Below are 21,973 nucleotides of genomic sequence, written 5' to 3' on the forward strand. Positions count from 1 at the left end.
ATTAATTGAAAAGAACTATTCATCAAAAAATATATATATGTTGGTGGCCCCTCCACTTTTTTTTTTTTTGGTTATTCTTAAACGTTTATCTTATAATAATATTTTTCTTTTCATTAAAATATAAAACCCTGTTCCTATTTATTTAATAAAACCTACTCTAAAAACAATGTCCCAAATAAACAAATAATATACACCCAGTAATTAATCCTGTTTTCACTATGCGACTCCAACTAGAATAGTTTTGGCTGGACCCCTCCCCAAAATGAACTATCGATGGCTCACAAAAAATGGCACCGAATATTGATTCCCCCGCCTCTTACAATCTGGAAATGGAAATATATATAAATTTGCTGAAACAAGTTGAAAAGCGATCTGATTGTGATAATAAAACAGAGCATGGCGACGCAGCCTATACAATTGCATAAGAATGTTCAATCTTTTTGTCACTTCTTTCCAAATGGGGCCGCTGTCAATGCGTCTGTTGAAATAGAATTATTTCAATATGGTGGCATATACATCTTGTAGTTTTGTGGCTCTTCAGATATTGAAATAGATTCAATTCAATGTAAAACGAAGTCATGGGCATGAAAAAAATGCAATCTTGAATTTGTGCTCAGATGGGTATTTGCACATCTTCTCGGCTATATAATCCCACGGGGAAGTTAATAATGGAGGATGGAGAATTGATGGAATTTGTGGAGCCTGTGGAAGTCTCAGAAATATTGAGAGGAAGTGACGGCTTCTTTATATGCGATTCTGATTCCATGGATATCGATCAATATTTGTCTTCTCTTCCTCCACAATACCAAATGAAACCGGGCCATCTTTATTTTGAACTTCCCGTAGATAGACTTAGATTCTGTTTGACTGCTTCTGACATGGCTGTCATGGCCACGCAAGCCTGTGAAGCAATGAGAGAGGCAAAATATGGGAAGAAGTGTAGCTGTAAAATCATAGCGTTTCACAGCAGAAATAAAGTAGAGTTGGAGGAGGAATTGGAAGAATTGAATTATGGTGGTAGATCAGAAACAATATCAAGTCCAGATGTGAATCTGCAGTGCTTTAGTCCCATGGGCCGCAAGGCGGAGCATTCCAGGCTGCCCACTATACCAGAGAGCTTGGCTTGTTGATTTTGACCATTCTTAAACATCACATATTAAGGATAAAATTAAGTTTGAAAAAAATAAGTCAACTTTGACTATTTAACAGTTTGAATTTAAGAATGAAGCCTTAGTATATAATGTTTAAGCTGTCCAATTGATTTCATCACTATCAAATGTTTCATTGCAGGATCACTATTAAATCGGTGGTTGTTTTCGTCTATATGGATTTCTGAATTGGGCTGCTTTTCATATTAGTATCGAGATTGAACTGCATGTTTTTTCTCAGATTTATTAAATCATGGTGGTTCAAGAAAGAAAGAATGATCTGTCATAGTAATTCATTGGAAAAGGAATGAATGATCTATTTTAATGTTCATTGTATTTAAGTTATATCCATAGGCATGGAGTGTTGATAGTCAAGGCTAGGTAATGGAGTAGGAAAACAAATGATAAGTAGGAGATATTTCTATTATGATATGGTTATAAGATAGTTCCTAAGCCAAATGTGTTTCTCTATTTTGCAGAGTAATGGTTCACAAGAAGTTGGCACTCATCATCTATAAGAGATGATCACAAGGGTAAAGCATTGGGCTCTCCCTGAAATCACCCACCATAATATTGCACACAAAATACATAACATGTGAAGTTGTGTGGCTCACTCTCAATTACTACATTCATGAGAAAAGTAAGGTAATCTCTTTTTTATTAACATTATGTCTCACCATCACTTGCTCAAATTATTGATACTCCTATCCCTAGTAAAAAGAAGTGTTTATGACACCACAATGATTATGAATTGGCCTCACAAATTGGGCTCTTGAAAACCCCTAGTCCCTCCATGGTAGCTTTTGATCTTTGTGTTTTGAAAAGGAAGTTTAGCATCCCTTTAATGTGTAGCAAGAGAAAGAGCAAAAACCTCTGAGTTGCTATGTCCCAAGAACCAAAATACACAATTGAGGAGGTAATTAGTGAGGAATAAGAAGAGGTTGAGATTGATCTTGGTAAAAATGATAGTAACTCAAGAAGATCTCATGGGTCGGTAAGTTTCTCAATCGAGAGGGAGAAGAGACCATATTGGTTGACTACGACTCAAAAGATGTAGATGAGGAACAAGGGAGTGGTAAATCCACAGAGAAGTGAGGGAAAGTCGAGGAAGTTGATGGCAAAGGAGATGAAAGTGAAACAATTGAAAGACCAAATAAATCTCCACAAGCAATATCTCTACTCACATATCTGACAACATGATAATGAAGTAGGACAACTTGTGCTTGACCTAGAAAAGAAGATAGTCAATATTTTTAAAACTTGGTCTTCAATTGATGTGCAACTCAACACGAATTCCTTGTTCCTAATGCAAAAAAAAAGTACTAGGGAAAGATGTAGAGGGAGTTTAGGTAATTATTAGGAACTATAAAGGTTCCTAATTGGTGCTTAGAGTGATATGCTTTGTTGGTCTAGTTGTGACTTTAAGTCCCTTGCTAACACATAGTTTTCTTCAATTCCATAACTCAACCAAGTTTCTTTGTTCCTAATGCAAAAAAAACTACCAAGGGAAGTTGTTGAGGGAGAAGGTAACTATTAAGAACTTTTTAAAGCTCCAAATTGCTAGTTAGAGCCATATGCTCCATTGATCTAGTTTTGATTTTAAGTCTTGTGCTCATGCATAGTTTTTCTTTGGTCTCTTTGTTATTATTATTTATTGCCCATTGGGGCTTTATGTTAAAATTATTAATACTCTTGTTGGTTCAATGGACTATAGTTTCATTGTGACAATAGTTGTAGATTATAGTATCTTGTTAGCTATAGTTTCAATTTCAAGAATTAATATTTTATAGTATGTTTGTTAGATATTATTTACAATTTTTTTTTATTCTATTATAGTTTTTGATGTTGACATCATGTTACTATGTTGTTAGCTTGTTAGTTCTTATGCCTTAAAAATGTGGTTGTTAAAGAGACAAAGCCCTTGTTATGATGTTGTTTAATATCAAAAGCATTATGTCTCTTTCTTAGATACAACAACACTAAACTTTGATGTATACTACATTATTCACTTAGTTTTGGAAAGTTGCTAAAGAAATACAATGAAGAACAAATGGGAAAGACAAAAGTTAAATAGTCCAATACTATTTGACATCATATCCCATATAAAGCATCTAAGTTTCCTAGGAGATCATTCATCCCTGTATTACTCCAACTAATTAACAATTACAATTTTTCAAATCAAGATTACATAAATTTATTATTATTTAAAATTTAAATTCAAGTCAAAGTAATAACTAAAAAATATGTAAACACTAACTTCACTAAAAAAAATTAAAAGTATAAATTAATTTATTTTTATGAATCAATTATAAATTATGTCAAGATTATATTATAAACTTATATTATCAGAATATCAAAAGAGTATAGAATTATATTTTATTGCTTGAGCATTTATTGATATCGATAGGTATTCTACAATAGTAGAAAGGGTGGAATGGGATGGTGTGATTGTGTTAGTGTTAACAATTACCCTTTTAGGTTAAATTTGACAACCATCTACATATCAAAAGAAATATCGATAGATATGAATATAATAAATAAAAATTAAGATATGATAGGCTCAAATTATAAGCTATGAAGATATATTAATAATCATTTTTTTAAGAAACAAATTTAGAAAAATAGTGAAAATGAACTAGGAACTATTACGAACTATAAATGTTCCTAATTGGCGGTTGGAGAAATATGCTTTGTTAGTCTAGTTGTGACTTTAAGTCCCTTGATAATCCATAGTTTTCTTCAACTCCACAACTCAACCAAGATTATTTGTTCCTAATGCAAAAAAAAACTACCAAGGGAATATGTTGAGGGAGAAGGTAACTATTAAGAACTATTTTAAGCTCTTAATTAATGGTTAGAGCCATATGCTTTATTGGTCTAGATTTGACTTTAAGTCTTGTGCTCATGCATAGTTTTTCTTTGGTCTCTTTCTTAATATTATTTATTGCCCGTGGGGGCTTTAGGTTAAAATTATTAATACTCTTGTTGGTTCATTGGACTATAGTTTCACTGTGATGATAGTATTAGATTATAGTATCTTGTAAGCTATAGTTTCAATTTCAAGAATTAATAATTTACAATATGTTTGTTAGATATAATTTATAATTTGTCGTTATTCTATTATAGTTTTTGATGTTGACATCATGTTACTCTATTGTTAGCTTGCTAGTTATTATGCCTTAAAAATGTGGTTGTTAAAGAGACAAAGCCCTTGTTATGATGTTGTTTAATATCAAAAGCATTATGTCTATTTCTTAGATACAAAAGAACTAAACTTTGGTGTATACTACATTATTCACTTAGTTTTGGAAAGTTGCTAAAGAAATACAATGAAGAACAAATGGGAAAGAAAAAAGTTCAATAGTCCAATACTATTTGACATCATATCCCATATAAATCATCTAAGTTTCCTAGGAGATCACTCATCCTTATATTACTCCAACTAATTAGCTATTAAAAATTTTCAAATCAAGATTACATAAATTTCTTATTATTTAAAATTCAAATTCAAGTCAAAGTAATAACTAAAAAATGTGTAAACACTAACTTCACTCAAAAAAATTAAAAGCATGAATTAATTTCTTTTTATTAATCAATTATAAAGTATATTAAGATTCTATTATAAACTTATATTATCAGAATATCAAAAGAGTATAGAATTATATTTTATTGCTTGTGCATTTATTGATATCAACAGACATTCTATAATAGTAGAAAGGGTAGAATGTGATGGTGTGATCGTGTTAATGTTAAAAATTACCTTTTAGGTTAAATTTGACAACCATCTACATATCAAAAGAAATATTGATAGATATCAATATAATAAATAAAAATTAAGATATGATTGTCTCAAATTATAAGTCATGAAGATATGTTTTAGATTAAGGTAAAAGCAGGTTTTGAAGGGGCCCCGAAACCCATTACATCAAAAAGAAAGATAAACCATTAAGCACAACCAGGTTTTAAAAGGACTTGAAACCAGCCAAACAACTAAACCAGGTTTTGCAGGGACCTAAAACCAGCAGATATGACTAGTAAAAATAACCAAAAACTCTGGAATCTAAAAGGACAAACAGACTAGAGCAAAGCAGCCAGGAAGGCTATCCAAACCAGATACCAAAAAGCCAGAGACAAGACCAAAACATGAACCCAGAAGAACCAGTCAGCATAAGGGAACAAAAAATTATCCTTTTAAAATGAGGTTACCCTTACGCGACCGAAGGGTCATATCTAAAGGGGGAGTAGAAGGCTTAGCCTTCTTCCCTTTAACCATAATCCAACCATCCAATAAGTCATGAAGATATGTTACTGATAATATTTTTAAGAATTAAAAAAAAAAAGTCCCAAAAAAATAATATTGCTATAATGAAATATTAATTATTTTGGGTGTAATAAATTAAATTTTATATATTATATTATCTTCTTAAGATGGCAGAGTGACGAATGAAACCAGGGTTTCAAGACTATGTCGACAAACATCGATTACAGCTTGGTAGGGGATTTCAAAGTGGGGTTCGACTTCCATGGAAGCCCCCACGAAACCAACCAAGACCTCAGAGTGGGTTTGTGGAGTGGAATCAATGAAGAGAATACCAGAATAGGGCTGAGCATTTTTCACCTCAAAGAGACAAACAAATTATCCCACAAGGCAAAGTGGCTGGTAACAACTAGAAATGGGTTAGGCGAGAGGAGAAGCACTAGTTGAATGTGGCCTCTCTCATGAATGAATTCTCAACAAAAATTGATAACAAGGTGATTAATATATGAGTATATTTGAAAGAATGGGAGGCTACAGTGTCATTGTTGAGGGATAGGGCTCTCTTCATGAAATGGGGGGGAGGATGGTTGTCCTTGATAAAAATGAGAAGGTGGATTAAAGATAATTGGGGGCTAAAACCCACAATCAAAAATTTGACAAATGGTTTTTTCTTGATCATAATGGACTCAAAATAAAATAAAAACAAGGGTAGTGTTTAACAAACATTTGTTGATGGATGGAGTGGGATTCTTTATTAAAGATTGGGTTCCAAACATTAACCCTAAACAAACCAAGGTGGAAGAGGTTCCTATATGGATCGAGCTATTTAATCTTCCTCATTAATACTAGAATAAGGACATTTTCAATATGATAGGTGTTAAACTAGGAAAACTTATCAAAGTAGATGAAGTAATAGAACATAAATATTTTAGCCAATATGCAAGGATTTTCATTATATGGAAGCCACACCCCTTGCTTCCATATGAAATAGAGATAAGAATCACTGAGCGATATTGGTGGTAGGAGATTGAGGTTGAGGAATCTATTAGTCATTTCAAAAAATTCAAAATTTGGGGGCACACATCAGAGGAATGCACTATGAAAAATAAGGGTAACGAAAAGGTTATGGAAGGGGTTGGTGAAGATTTCTGGGATGCAAACCATAAATAACTATAGGTATAGAGGTACCTATGGAGGACAAAGGAAATGCTAGGATTAGTATGGACCTTGAACTAGAAACTATCATTGAGCACCCTTAGGAAAGGAAGATGAAAATAGAGTTGGCACTTTAGAGTCTGTATGCCCAAAAGAGGACCCTAACAACCTCAACCACCAAGACTATACAGGGAGATTATAATTATGACAATCAAAAAGGATATCAAGAGGGCATTGGAGTGCAAGGTAGAAGATACCAATGAATCCATAAAGGGACTATAGGCAAGAGACTTGGTAAATTATATTATGAGGGAGTCAATGGTAACAAAGCAATAGAAGCACCATGAGGAAGAGGAAGAGGAAGTTGACCTTCCTTCATCTCCCTTAAAATTGATGGTTCCTTACTTAGGGGAGATTCTAGAGAGAGAGGAACTACTAGGAGATGATGTATCAGTTAAAGAGGATGGGATTGGAATCCTAGAACAATGCACTATCTCCCAAACAAAACAAACAAAAAAGAAAATTATAGAAACAATAAGAAGAATCACAAAAGAAAAGAGGAAGGTAAAATAATCAACAATCACTAGAGGATGCAAGCAACATGTAGGGTCAAATCCATTTGAGATCTAGGAGGTACATTGTCTCTCATGGGAAGCCATGAAGTCCATTATATGGAATGTTAGGGGTTGCAATGCCCTTGACAAAAGACGCTTGATCAAGAGAACTCTTGAACAAGAGAAAGTGGAAGTAGTATACATTCAAGAAACCAAAATGGAAGTTGAGGAAGCAACAAAGGTTTAAGGTGTAAGGTAGAGACAGTCAAGTTTTTTTGTGGAGGTTGTAGGGGCTTCAAGAGGGTTGGGTATATTATGGAACCCAAGGCTCCTCAAGGGTGAGCCCATCATGAAGAAAAGTTATTGGCCAAATCCATTTGTCTCTCTTCTTTGACAGTAAATCTCCTAGGGGTTCTGATTAATGTGTATGGACCCACTAAATATGATGAGAAAAGGTTGTGTATGGTTTCACTTTCATCTCATTCACCATAAACTTTCTTGACTTTCCCTCCCTTCTCTATGGATTTACCACTCCCTTGTTCCTCATCTACATCTTTTGAGTCCTAGTCAACCATATATGGTCTTCTTCTCCCTCTCAATTAAGAAACTTACCAACATATGAGATCTTCTTGAGTTACTATAATTTTTACCAAGATTGATCTCAACCACTTTCTATTCCTCACTAATTACCTCCTAAATGGTGTATTTTGGTTCTTGGGCCATAGTAACTCAGAGGTTTTTTCTCTTTCTCTTGCTACACATTAAAGGGATGCTAATCTTCCTTTTCAAAACACAAAGATCAAAAGCTACCATGGAGGGATTAGGGGTTTCTGGGGTCCCAATTTGTGAGGCCAGTTCAAAATTATTGTGGTGTCAAAAACACATCTTTTTGCTAGGGATAAGAGTATCAATAATTTGAGCAAGTGATGGTGAGACATAATGTTAATAGAAAAGAGATTACCTTACTTTTCTCATGAATGTAGTAATTGAGAGTGAGCCACACAACTTCACATGTTATATATTTTGTGTGCAATATTATGGTGGGTGATTTCAAGGAAGGCCCAATGCTTTACCTTTGTGAGCATCTCGTATAGATGATGAGTGCCAACTTCTTGTGAACTATTACTCTGCAAAATAGAGCAACATATTTGGCTTAGGAACTATCTTGATAACCATATCACAATAGAAAATATCTCCTACTTATCATTTGTTTTCATACTCCATTATCTACCCTTGAGTATCAACACTCCAAAGCTATGGAAATAACTTAAATAAAATGAACATTAAAATAAATCATTTATTCCTTTTCCAATGAATTACTATGATCTAATGCATATTTTTCTTCAACTCCACAACTCAACCAAGATTCCTTGTTCCTAATGCAAAAAGAACTACCAATGGAAGATGTTGAGGGAGAAGGTAACTATTAAGAATTATTTTAAGCTCCTAATTGGTGGTTAGAGCCATATGCTCCATTGGTCTAGTTTTGACTTTAAGTCTTGTAGTCATGCATAGTTTTTCTTTGGTCTCTTTATTATTATTATTTATTGCCTGTGGGGCCTTTATGTTAAAATTATTAATACTCTTGTTGGTTCATTGGGCTATAGTTTCACTATGATGATAGTAGTAGATTATAGTATCTTGTTAGCTATAGTATCAATTTCAAGAATTAATATTTTACAGTATGTTTGTTAGATATAATTTACATTTTTTTGTTATTCTTTTATAATTTTTGATGTTGGGGTCAGTGCAAGAAGTTGGGTCTCACTTTTGGCCAAAAAGTGGAAGTGTTTTTCCTGTTTTTGAATTTTTTTGTCAATTGATGTCAAAATTTGAGGTATTTAGAGATTGAATATTGAAAAACTCCAAAAATAAAATTTTTAGTGTTCGAAATCTAGCTTTTGAATATGTAATTTATTTGTGCACCCATATGATAGATTATTTTTTTGGTATGGATCTTTAAAAACCAATTTTTCAAAATGCTTGTTTTAGGACCATACCATGCTCGTGTACGAACACCATAATTTGACACAAATAAATGAATTTTTGCAAATCCTTTTAAAGGGAGTTACCTAATACACCTAAGATTGATGACAATATTTTTTCTTAATTTTTTATTGAATAATTTTTTTATTATTAATTATTAATTGGCTATAAAGGTCAATTTTAAAACCTCTATGTACGGACCACATAATTTGATCAAAATCTTACTTTTTTCAAAAAAAATAAAAATTTAACATCAAAAGAATTGTATGTAGATTGATGACATATAAATTAATTTAAGAAAAATTATAAAATAAAAAAGTTACTAAAGTTTTAGTGAATGTCACTTTTTAATGTTTAGGAGATAGTTTTGATTAATAAATAATGGAAAAATAGAAAATAAACTAATAACACTATAAAATTTACATTTTTGAAATCAAAATAGCAAGACCTATAATGGGTTTTTGTCTCGTCAAAAAATTAAATAGGAATGACTATAAAAAAATTACGACAATACCAAAAATTGTCGATTAAATGCCTTAGAAAAAAAGGGAGTACAAAGGCATGGCTTGGTGGGACCAAGCCTATGCCATGTCTTTCCCCAAGGAAAAACCGCATGCAAAATTTGGGAGCCATGCCAAATTCTCGCTCATGTCTCACAAAACGAGCACCGATTTCTTTAAACCGTTATACCGACTTTTATAAAATCGGGCACCCAATTTTTAAAAAATTGGGTACCCAATTTGTAAATGGGTACCCAATTTTTTAAAAATGGGGTGCTCAATTTTTAAGAAATCGGGTGCTCATTTTTGATGTACCCTTTGGGTCCCAAAAGATGCCCCACCAACCCAATTTCAATGATTGAAATGATTGAACAACAGTTTCAACCTGCAACACCGAATTTCATCATGCTTATTCTATTTTATTTTCCTCTTATACAATTTTCCGGTTAATAATTCAAATTCAAAACTGGTCCAAACATGGGATCAAAACAATGAAGAAAGAAGAAAGCAAGAGTTCTGACAGATGAGGAGATTGTAGCAAATAAAGAGAATGAAGCACAACGTCAACGAGAGAGAAGACAGAGAATTAGAGACTTGAGCAATGTTTCAAAGGAGAAAGACATTGAAGATACCACGATGGATGAAGAAGTCAAAAAAGAGAACCTAATACAAGGAAATTCAGGTGCACATTCTAATTATGCGTTCAATACAGGTGTGTCTCCAAACCCTCGAATTTTCTCTCATGATGAAATTGGTGATTTTTTAGAAGCAGGTTACAATTTAAACGATTTAATTTCTTCATGAGAAGCAATTGTCAAACGATCATGCACAAAACACTCCAATTGAAATGCCTGCCCCAAAAGAAATGCCAAGAAAATTGGAAAATAATATTCAAATCCCAAATAACAGTGAAAATAGTAAAGTGTCTGAAAATAAAAATTGCATGAATGTAGACATAGAAACACCAACTACTAAACAAACATGTCACGATGATAGTAAAGTGTTTGAACATAATTTTCATATTCCTAATGATGTGTTAGATAATCTTGAGGGATTGGTTTCATGGAGACAAATTAGGACACATGCTAATAGATTGTATAGGCATTTTTTTTATAATAAGAAATTTGGGTTTCGATGTCAGCTAATGTTGCAACTAATTAAAATGTCTAAAATGAAAAAAATAATGAGAAGGTTGGGAATGTATGCAAAGCCCAAGAGTAAAAATGAGTCTTTAAAACAAGTTGTATCCACTGTTGCTAGTGCCTTTGATGTTATCGAAAAGAGAAGTCGATCTAAAGATAAGAATGCAGCACGACAAGCAATAACAACAACTTTAGTTAACAAATCAACATCTAACAAAATATTGATTACCAACATAAGTGGATATCTTAATGTGAATCGTAAGACTTTAGAAAGAGCTATAAAGAGAAGGGTTAACTTTGAATGTGATCCAGCAAATATTTTATGGACTTCTAGTGGTAGACTCTCGAGATGTGATATGAAACTTACTAGTGAAATCAAAAGTTTGATTGAAAATTTTTGGCATGATAATACAAGAGTATCACCTAATTCAAGAGATGTTCTTAAATTGAGAGTTGGGTCAAAAATACATGATCCACATCCTAAACACCTTTTTGACATGACTCAAACTAAATTGTTTAAAAAAATTGTAGATGGTAAGGTATTAAATATTAGCATTAGTCAAAGATCTTTTGAAAAGCGTAAACCATGGCATGTAAGGATTAACAAGGAAAAAATCACATGTTGTTGTAAAACTCATATTCAATTTCGTTACCATTATGATGTATTTCAATCTATACATGGTACCATGCATAGTAAAGAAATGTTGCAAGAATGTGGTATAAAAATACCACCTCAAACTATAAAAGATTTCATATCAGGTTTGTTTTGTAAGCCACCTAATGATCAATACTTTCTTTTCAATGCATGTCTTTCTAGTACATGTGATATGTGTGGCAATCTTTCTTTGTTAGATGAATGTTTGCATGAAAATACTTTGACTACTTTTGGACAACAATTAGTTGAGGCAAAAAGATTCAAAACTATTGAATATCCATTGAAGGATGGGAAGTTTGGAAGGTGTGATCTAGTTATAGATAAAGTTAGTTGTCATGCATTTATGGATGAGTTTAAGAGTGTGATCATACCAAAATATGTTAAACACTCTCAACATTCTCAATGGCTTGATGGAAAATTTCACATATGTAAGAATACATTTCCAATTGGTACTATACTTTTAGTTGTTGACTTTGCAGAGAACTACACGCTTGCACCACAAAAAGAGGTACAATCACAATATTACAATTCAGTACAAGTAACAATTTATGTTCATGTAGTTTATAGGCATGCACCTAATAGTACAGAGGAGGATTGAAAAATATTGAGAGAGTACCATTTTTATTTAAGTGATAATAAACTCCATTCATCTGAGTTTTTCCAATATTGTTTCAAGGTCTTTTATGATAATTTAAAAGAGAGACAAATTCAAATGACACAACATTGGATATGGTTAGATAATTGTATAGGACAATTCAATAATGCTAGAATGTTCTATTGGTTGAGTAGGACACATAAGCAAACTAGCATCCAACATGTGTGGAGTTTTTTTGAGGCTAGACATGGTAAAGGAGAACATGATGGTGTTGGTGAATGTGTGAAGAGAGCCCTTAGTAAAGAGCAATTAAAATTTGAGGAAAGAGCTAAATTCAAAAATGCACATGAGATTGTCAAATGGTGTAACAAATATTTATACACAGGATCAAGTCAAAACTCTACAATCAAACATTTCTTCTACCTAGTTGAAGAAAATAACATCCCTTCAAGATATGATTGTGATACAATTAGTGGTTCAGCTAAATGGCATTCATTTAGGAGTTCAGATTCTAACACTTGGACTATATGGATTAGGGAGCTTGCTTGTTTTTGTCAATTTTGTCTTGTAGGTGAATGGGAAGAATGTGAGAATACAAAATGGGTTGAAGATTGGCAACAAAGATCATTAGCACCTACTGACACACATTTTGAAGATGATATAGTAAATGAAGGCCAGAATGTTACTTTTCCATCAGAAGACTATGATCATATTTCAGACCTCATAGAACTTGGTATGCACAATTTAATTAGATTTTTTGCAATCTCATGCTTCAATTTATATAATTTGCATATGTACACGAGTGAATAAAGTGTTTCTATACTTTATCTTATCTTGTAGGACATGTTTATCTCGTTATTGCGCCTAGTGATAATGATGAACAGATTGAGTATTGGCTAGGTAGATGTGTGGAACCTAAGAAAAAAATGACATGTCATCAAGTAGAAGATGATGTCTTTGAGTATCTAATCAGATCTGTTGTTGTAGCTGGCACCTAGCTACATAGATACCTAACAAGAAGAAATGGTTTGCTAGTATTTGAAGACTACCAAACCGAAAATAAAATTTTACACTATTCTCATTTGGTTGTGGCAACAAATATCAAATTAGAAAGATACAAAGGGAGACCCTCCAATAAGGTATTATGGACAATTTCAATGGACGAGCACGAGACAATCATAGATGCATTGCAAAAGAGAGAGGATGCAGATGGTACAATGGGATGACTACATTTAAATAAAACACATGTAAGTTTTTTCATTATTGTATTATTTTTATATATATGTACTTATATAATTTAATTACATGTATGTTTGTGTTATCAATACCAATTTAGAGAACCTATATACCTCTTATTCAGGTCTCAATTACAATTTATGTAAATTTAAATGTTAAAGTGGATCGAACATCAACATCTTGTGCAATTTCACATAGTAAGGACATACAAATTACACATATATACTTGCATAGTTCAGATACCTTGAATATTAATTTATGTGTTTATTAACATGTGTGTTTTTGTTTTACATTTTTATTTTATAGGACCTCATTTGAAGAGATGCGTTCAACAAATTTTATGTTTCAAATGAGTTCAGTGAACTATAAATATATCATTGACATTGTCTTACATATATTGTGAAATATGTTGTACAAACTAATTCAAAAATGAGAGTTTACTTCTATTTGAAAGTTAAAGGTATGTGCACTTGATAAATTATTATAAATTAATTGTCAATTTAAGTAATGACCTCCTATTTTGTTCTATTACTTTTACATTAAAGCATGTTTAAATTAATGTTTGTTTGAAGTTTCAAATTACTATTGATTTTAATATTAAAAACAAGTCACTTGCACATGATAATTTAAATATCATCACTCATTGTATTCATTGTATTGATTATATCTTTCATTACCAAACAACATATTAAGATCACTTATGATGTACATTTTTAGGTACGTTATCCATGCATGTGTGTCTTAAGGGGACATGGGAGTCGTAATAAGTCATTATGTCTATTATATGTTATGATAGGTATTCATATGTTTACTACCACATAATAGGTCTTATTAGGTGATAATGAGTCTTACATTACCAAACAACACATTAAGATCACTTATGATACATTGTTAGGTACGTTATCAATACATTTTTTAATTGAGTAGGTCAATTTTATTTGTATGAATTATCTCAATGCATAAATTTGATGTGATATTTATCCAATAACGCTCTGTAGATAGTTAAAATTATTGTTCATCTTGCATATATACTTACAAAATGTGTCATATGTTCATGAATAAAATATGTCAGAATAAAGAAAATGGTTTGAATATACTTAAAACATGGTGAAACATAGTAATATATGTACTACATACACAAGCATGATAAGAAATCATAAAAAATAGTACATGGTCTAACATACATCATAACATGATCTATGAAGTGAAAAAATACATGGTCTAACATACAGTTTTAATAATCCTAACACATAGTGTACATACATCATAAATAATATATATATATATATATATATATATATATCATAAAACACAATCTATAGGTGCCAAAAAGACCTAATGTATTTGATCAAATGTCCTCTTTGCTCCATGTGAAGAGGACTCAGATGGATCATCATGTGTAATATGAGTCGTCTCGTCATGTCGAACACCCTGTGAGGTAGATGTATGACCTTGTGTAACAGGAGGCACGTCTCATCATGTACTTGCTTAATTGAAATGGGTCTCAAAATCTAGCTTGCAAATAAATTAAATATTCACTAGATAATAAAATAAATTATACCGCATGAGATGGGTGTCCCTCAGTAACGGGAGGAGGTGCACTATCAAAACTACCAAATGCAGCAGTGGTGAGGTCTTGTAATTTACAATACATACATTTTTTTAATTTGATTTTAGAGCATAATGAACTATACATTATGTACATAAATCACAATACTGACCTCAAATGATGATGTAGGTACCTCCATCTAGCTAAGTCCTGTGCTCTCAGCAACACTCGTGGTGACGTAGTCCTAAAATTATGGATACATAAACATTTAGTCAAAATTAAATATACATGAATATAATTACAAAGTACATAATTTGTACACTACATTTTTTATACACTATAAATTAAACATGTATATATAATGTATATATCATACCTGAGTGGTAGCCAATGTCACAGATGTGTCTACAGGTATGCTAGCACTATAATCATAAGATGGAGTCGAAAATAGACTATACCGAGGCCTGTATGGATGAGTATGATATCCATGCTCCTATTTGTAAAATTAAAACACATAAAATATATATACATGTGAGTCAAAATTGTTCAGATTATAAGTTAATAATAATGTACATACATAAAAATAATACAAATTATTTGTCTTCATTCAAAAGTTCATACCACATGCATTTGAGGCTGTGCCTCAGTGGTAACTGGAGTAGGACTTGTACTAACATCAATATGTGTAGATGCAGACAATCCCTACAAAATCAAATAAAAAGAACATATGAGCACACGTTATTAAATTTGAATTTGAATGTACATTTTTACAATGTAATTCAAAGTGCATACCGTATAAGGGACGCCAACATCTATAGGTCTCAGAGAAAGACTATACTGCCTCCTAGGAGGAATAGTGTCATCCATCCTCTGTTATTTGAAAAGTACAAATTAATATAGTTAATACAATTACACATATATGCAGAAAGTAAATAATTATGTGCACTTTATATTTATATTGAAATTAAAATTTTACTTGCTGCTCTTGACTCTCTATAGGCTCTCCCTGCTACATGAGGTCAACAAATGATGACACGTCTATCTCGCCACTACCATCACCATGGGCAACATATACATCATCATCAAAATCTACACCCTCAGCATAATGGCCATCGTGTGCTGCACCAGGATCACTCTGGGGGCCTGTGCATATGCCTCCACAACTAGTACAAACATGTCCAAGTGGAGGAGCATGTACCGCCTGCGTCCACTACTGTACTAAATTGCCCAAAAGGGCACTCAAATGGGTAAAATTAGATGAAATTGCATGATGATGGTGAGGAGCAGGCACAACAGGCATAGGAAGAGGTACAAGGGGATCAGCTTGCCTGCAGTTTCTCGTTCTGTCACTCAGCTTTGCCCCAGGCCTATCCTAAGGCATCCCTCTACCAACCCCCTAAAATGCTTTCATATCAAAATAGTTGGGTTTCAAACCCAACTCAAACTCAGCCCATAAATTCTTAAGGAAGTACATGGGCACCTCATGATTAGTGTATGGTGGATGGTCAAATACCATCCACCACCGCTCCCAAAAATGTGCTGCTATGCGCGGATGTGTACACCACCTAATGGAAATGCAAGGCTTCTTTTCACTAATTGGTTCACCCGTCTTAGGGTTTACAAAATAATGTTATGAAGGTTATAAACCTCTCTGTATGATAAGCCATCAGAGTAGAAGGCACGAATGCTTTCCCTCCATGATCTAAATGAATCGATGTCTAAATAAAAATGATGAATGGGGTCAACCACACCTTGCATGCTATCTGCAAGATGTAGTAGGTGAGGGGGGGGGGGGGGGGGGGTGGGGGGGTGCCTCTCACATCGAATAGCCTCTATATCACTCATGAGGTCGTTGAGGTTATACCTCATGGTCTCGCGGAGCTCATCTGTGGTGGGTGGTGGAGGTGTGGGTGGGGGTGGAGGTGGAGGTGGAGGTGGAGGTGGAGATGGAGGTGGCAGAGGTGGGGGTATGGGAGGGGGAGGGGGTGGCGGTGGGTCCATCAAATATAATCTGCATATATATTTAAACAACATAAAACATAAAACACATCAAAAATACATCACAACATAATACACATGTATGACAAAATTACTATTTAATAAAATTTAAATCTAAAATTTATCAACTAGATCTATATAAATGCACATATATTTATTAAAATCATATCAATTAAATAAATAAAGTGAAACACTTAAGTCAAATTAAACATTAAATACTAAATTTTTAAGTATGAACTCATTATGGATTATACATGTTCATGTCTCAGGATGAAACAAAGTTAAGATTATGACAAGGTTATGGTTTACAATTTTCTTATGTTAACAGTTTTCATGATGGCTAAGCTTAAGATTATTACAATGATTGCGATCCTTTAATGTTAGGGAACTTACCTAGGATTATGGTTTTAGTTACAATTATATTTACCTGTATCGGATATTTATTATGGTCCTAAGACGAGAGTTAAGGTTACAATTATCTAATGAAAGCTTAGAGATAGAATTATGAATTGATTAAAAAATATTTATGATTGTAGTTTGAATCCTAACTATTATCCACTTTTTAACATAAGTAGTTTTCTATCAACAATGACACATCCAACATGAAAAAACATTAAATACCAAGGACAAAGGCAAAGACAATTATGCTATATAGAAAGGATAGAAAAAACTTCACAATTCTTTAAAGAATCTAAAAGCTATCACATGACATTATTTTTGTAAAGTAGGTCATATGAAATTCTACAAAAAGTTGTTGGCTGATAAAAAATTGTTCTTGGAAAGGTGTCAAAAATGCTCTTGTCATAGAGCATTCAAAGTAGTCAACCTTCTATGCAATCATATGACCATATTACAAACATAATAGAATAGGAAGAAGAACAAAGAGAAAAACCTTGTGTGACACAAGTACAAATCTCAACACTTAAAATAGGCATCCCCATTAACTAAGTCACCTAGGGATGAGGGGAATTTTGGGGCTTTTGGGAATGAGTGGACAATTCTACTATATAGAAAGGATACGAAAAACTTCATGATTCTTCAAAGAATCAAAATCTAAAACTTAACTCATGCATTATTGTTGTAAACCTGGTCATATGAAGTTCTACAAAAAGTACTTGGCTAATAAAAAATATTCTCTAGAAAGGTGTCGAAAATACTCATGTCATAGAGCACATGCTAACAATTTCTCCATTGTTGATCAGATGATAGAATTGTCAGTAGAAATTTAGATTACATTACACACAAACAAGATGTTACAAGAAAACTGGGACAAGATAATGGCACTAATTCTAAAGGTATGTTCTTACTTCTTGTCACATTTTGGAATAATCATGTAAAATTCACCTTTGGCATTTACATTAGAAAGGGGAAAAAGATGTAAAGGTTAAAATATAAGAAGTTGCTATCCCTAACCATATAATAATCCTAATTCTAATCATAATCCATAATTCATTACCTTATGAAGCTTTGGCTATCCATTTTATTGCCAAAGTAATCCCTTGGCTATCCACAAAATGGTCCTAATAGATTTATATAGAAGACCAAATTGATTTAAATAAAATGAGCAGGAAGAAGACAAACTTACACCCAATATTCAAGGAGAGAATCTTTTAACATACTTGAATTCTACCAACCAAAGTGAGATAATTAGAGTTCCAGTTGTTGAGTTTTCCAAATATTTTCTTGTTGATATAAAGACACATTTCATTTATATGTTAGGGTTTACTACAGATGGAATCCTTAGGTGCTTAACCACTTAATTATGAAATCTCCATCGAATACCATATTTACTACACAAGGTAGGGGACTCAATATTTAGCCCCAATAAGATAGATGTAGAGACATAAATCTTACTACCTGATACAAAGAAAAGAGGTCCAATTTGATCATTAAATGACTTGTGTAGCACTCTTCTAGCTTAAAAATAATACAAATATATTACCAACAAACTATGTACATTAGATACTTATTAATTATTTGGAGAGTAGATCCTCTAACTTTTAGAGACAACTGGTTATCTCTAAGGAGATAATGTAATGAGTCAATGTTCAACAATAAAAAATAGAGAGGATGCAAGAGGACACCCTTTCATAATTGATCTAGAGAGTCCTAAAAATTATGATCTAACCCCATTAATTTCTTTACTAAAACCTTGACACTAATCATAAGAGAGGATACCATTTGACATTTAATATTGGATGGAGGGCTTGCAACATCATCATAGTGAAACTCCATTCCACCTTTTTGTAGACATTTTCATAATCAATTACTTGAGCATGCCTATACTCTATCCTAGAAATGTTTCTCAATCCAAAGTCTTCCAATAGGTTATCAAGTTCTCCAATATGCATAAATATCCTTAACAAAACACTTTTGTGTAGGGTTAATGATCTTGGGTAGGATATCTTCTAGTCTAGAGGCTAAGACCTTGGCAATAATTATTTTGTATGATACGCATTTAGGAGTGTCCTATCTCTAATTTTTAATGAGATTCTTATCTCCCCTTGGGGATCAATTGATTACTTGACCTAGGGATTTTATGAGCCCTCTGTTGATCACTTGATGAATTTTATGAGCCCTCCATTGATTACTTGACGTGGGGATTTCTCATTACTATTTTTTTGGATGGAGGAGTTGATTTATGATAGAAATGGGTTTATCACTTGGAATAATGCATCTTCACTCTAGGAATGATGGTTCTCATTTTATCCCTATCTTCTAAATCATTTCAAACTATCATCGTCTTCTAACCAAAAAAATTGATAGTAAAATTAGGAAAAAGATCTTACTATATATATATCACTAGGGGGTGGTTATTTCTTTTTATAGAATAAGGCAATATTTTGTTATGTGGCCTTCCATTCTGCAAAGGTAATAAACATTTAGGCTACACATCCAAGGGTCTAGTCTGGGCTCCTACTTGCACTGATGTGGACACCTCCACCTCTTGATGGTCAGGGAGGGTTAATTAGATGCTTGATTCGTTCAAGTCTCTTCTAATTTTTTTATGATGTATCATTTTGAGACCTTGATATCAATGTTTAATTAGTTTTAGGATTAGGGTTCAATTTGGTTTGTACTGTTTGATTAGGTTTTCATGCTTAGGTTTCAATTAGGACAAGAGTTAATAAATTAAATTAATTTTTAAAGTGCTAAATTTGGTTTTAGATATAAAATTATAGTTAGAGCTTTTAGATTAAAAACCAACATTAATTCAAAAAAGTTAGGTTTGAATTTTGTTTTAAAGTGTTCAATATATTATTGAGTTCTAGTTTAGGGCAATTTGGTTTAGTCTTAAGGTCAACGTTTAACTTGGTTCAATCTTCTAGGGTAATGGTTCAATTTGGTTAATGGTTGGGGAAAGGATTTTTATGGTTAAATTCAAGGTTTCTACTCTTAAGTTGGGATATATAATTAGGTTTATGATCATGGTTTAATTCAATTTGGTTTATAAGTATAATATTAATTAGTTAAGGGCCAAGCCAAGGTTACCTTTCAATCTTAGGGTTTGACATTTATAAAATTAGTACTCAAGTTAAGATAGGAAAGTTATTTAATTATTTATATATTACCTGGTGTAGGTATTAGCAAATTAAGATTACTTAGGTTAAGATAATAGTAAGGGTTATGATTAGAGTTAAATTCAATACAAATTGACATTATAGAACTAATCCTAAATGACGCCCAGCCAAGGGATCCAAAGAACTAATCAAAAGTTTTACTAAGCAAGCAATAACATACATACAATAATTTATATTTATAAAAAACATAAGAGATTGCATTCCTTAATGAGCACATTTACATTTCATTTTTAAATAATTATAAACTACTAAAAGTAAAATAAATAACACATCCACATGAAAGTTCATATTAACTACTTTAGTTCAATCCATTTAAATAATTTATATACATTTGTTCCGAATGGCACTTGGCAAATTAATTTGGAATGCACAATCATCCACTGTACATGTCACAGGGTATGAAAGGCTGAAAGAATATACATTTATAAAATAGTTTACATCATCCATTTTCGATACATGAAACAAAGTACAATACAATTTAAGTACAATCATTTTAAGTTTTTTGTTTGGATCCCTTGGCCAGCTGTTATGTGATTAAGTATTTTATATATGTTTAGGGTTTTATTTATATGGTTAGGTCGAGATTATAGTTTAAACAATGAATTTAGGTCGAGGTTAGAGTTAAAACAAGGTTGAGGTTATATTTATTTGTAAAATTACATGTTTAAACAATAAATTTACATCTAATCTAATCATTCAACATTGTAATAAATACATAAATTAAATACATTTCAAAACATCTAAAATAATAATTTTTTAAATAAACATGTATGAAACTATATTTTAATTAACAAATACAAAAATTTAAACATTTAAGTTCATTAACAATGTAAATTTACAATTTTACGTACATATTAAAAGTGAAAAAATAATAAATTAACATACATATTAAATTGAAAATTGAAAAAAATAAAGTAAAATAGTATAAAAGATATTAAAATACCTGTGTATCAAAAACTAGCAGCAAGGGGTAGTCGGTAGGGCTGAAAAATAGGCTCCCGTATGCATCTCTAATCGGGCTCCCATTTTTGAGGTCATGAAAATGAGCTCAAAAATGCCAAAAAAGCGCTATATAAAACTTTTACAAATCGGGTACCCGATTTGTAAAAAATCCGGTACCCAATTTTTAAGCAATTGGGTACCCGATTTTTTAAAACTCGGGTACCCGATTCTTAAAAAGGCGGGTGCCCAATTGTTAAGCAGCTCGGGCACCCGAACCATTTTAAATATCGAGTACCTAATTTTTAAAATTCAGCTCGGGTGCCCGAAGCATAATTTTAGAAATGAGTACCCAATTTTTAAAAAATCGGGTACCCATTTCTGAGAAGTACAATTTCGTGGATCTGACTTCCACAAAATTGCAACCCAACTTCTCGTGGTCACCCATTGACATGATCTTACTCTGTTGTTAGCTTATTAGTTCTTATGCCTTAAAAATGTGGTTGTTAAAGAGACAAAGCCCTTGTTTTGATGTTATTTAATATCAAAAGCATTATGTCTCTTTCTTAGATACAACAAAATAGAACTTTGATGTATACTACATTATTCACTATGTTTTTGAAAGTTACTAAAGAAATACAATGAAGAACTAATGGGAAAGAAAAAAGTTAAATAGT

At 32.3% G+C, this 21,973-nt stretch overlaps 1 protein-coding gene across 1 annotated transcript; it reads left to right on the forward strand.

Annotated features, from left to right (window-relative positions):
- Positions 1-617: 617 nt before the first annotated feature.
- On the forward strand, positions 618-1,130 carry LOC149563617 (uncharacterized). Its single transcript, XM_089828225.1, has one exon. The coding sequence runs from the start codon at positions 618-620 to the stop codon at positions 1,128-1,130; it is 513 nt and encodes a 170-aa protein (XP_089684351.1).
- Positions 1,131-21,973: the final 20,843 nt, after the last annotated feature.

This window comes from Cupressus sempervirens, chromosome 4, assembly GCF_028749045.1.
Source record: "Cupressus sempervirens isolate cs-2001-9-10 chromosome 4, ASM2874904v1, whole genome shotgun sequence".
In the NCBI taxonomy this organism is placed as follows: Eukaryota; Viridiplantae; Streptophyta; class Pinopsida; order Cupressales; family Cupressaceae; genus Cupressus; species Cupressus sempervirens.

What these genes read in the sequence shown, in the direction of transcription:
- LOC149563617 (XM_089828225.1), top strand. Translation starts at nt 618, where the DNA reads ATGGGTATTTGCACATCTTCTCGGCTATATAATCCCACGGGGAAGTTA.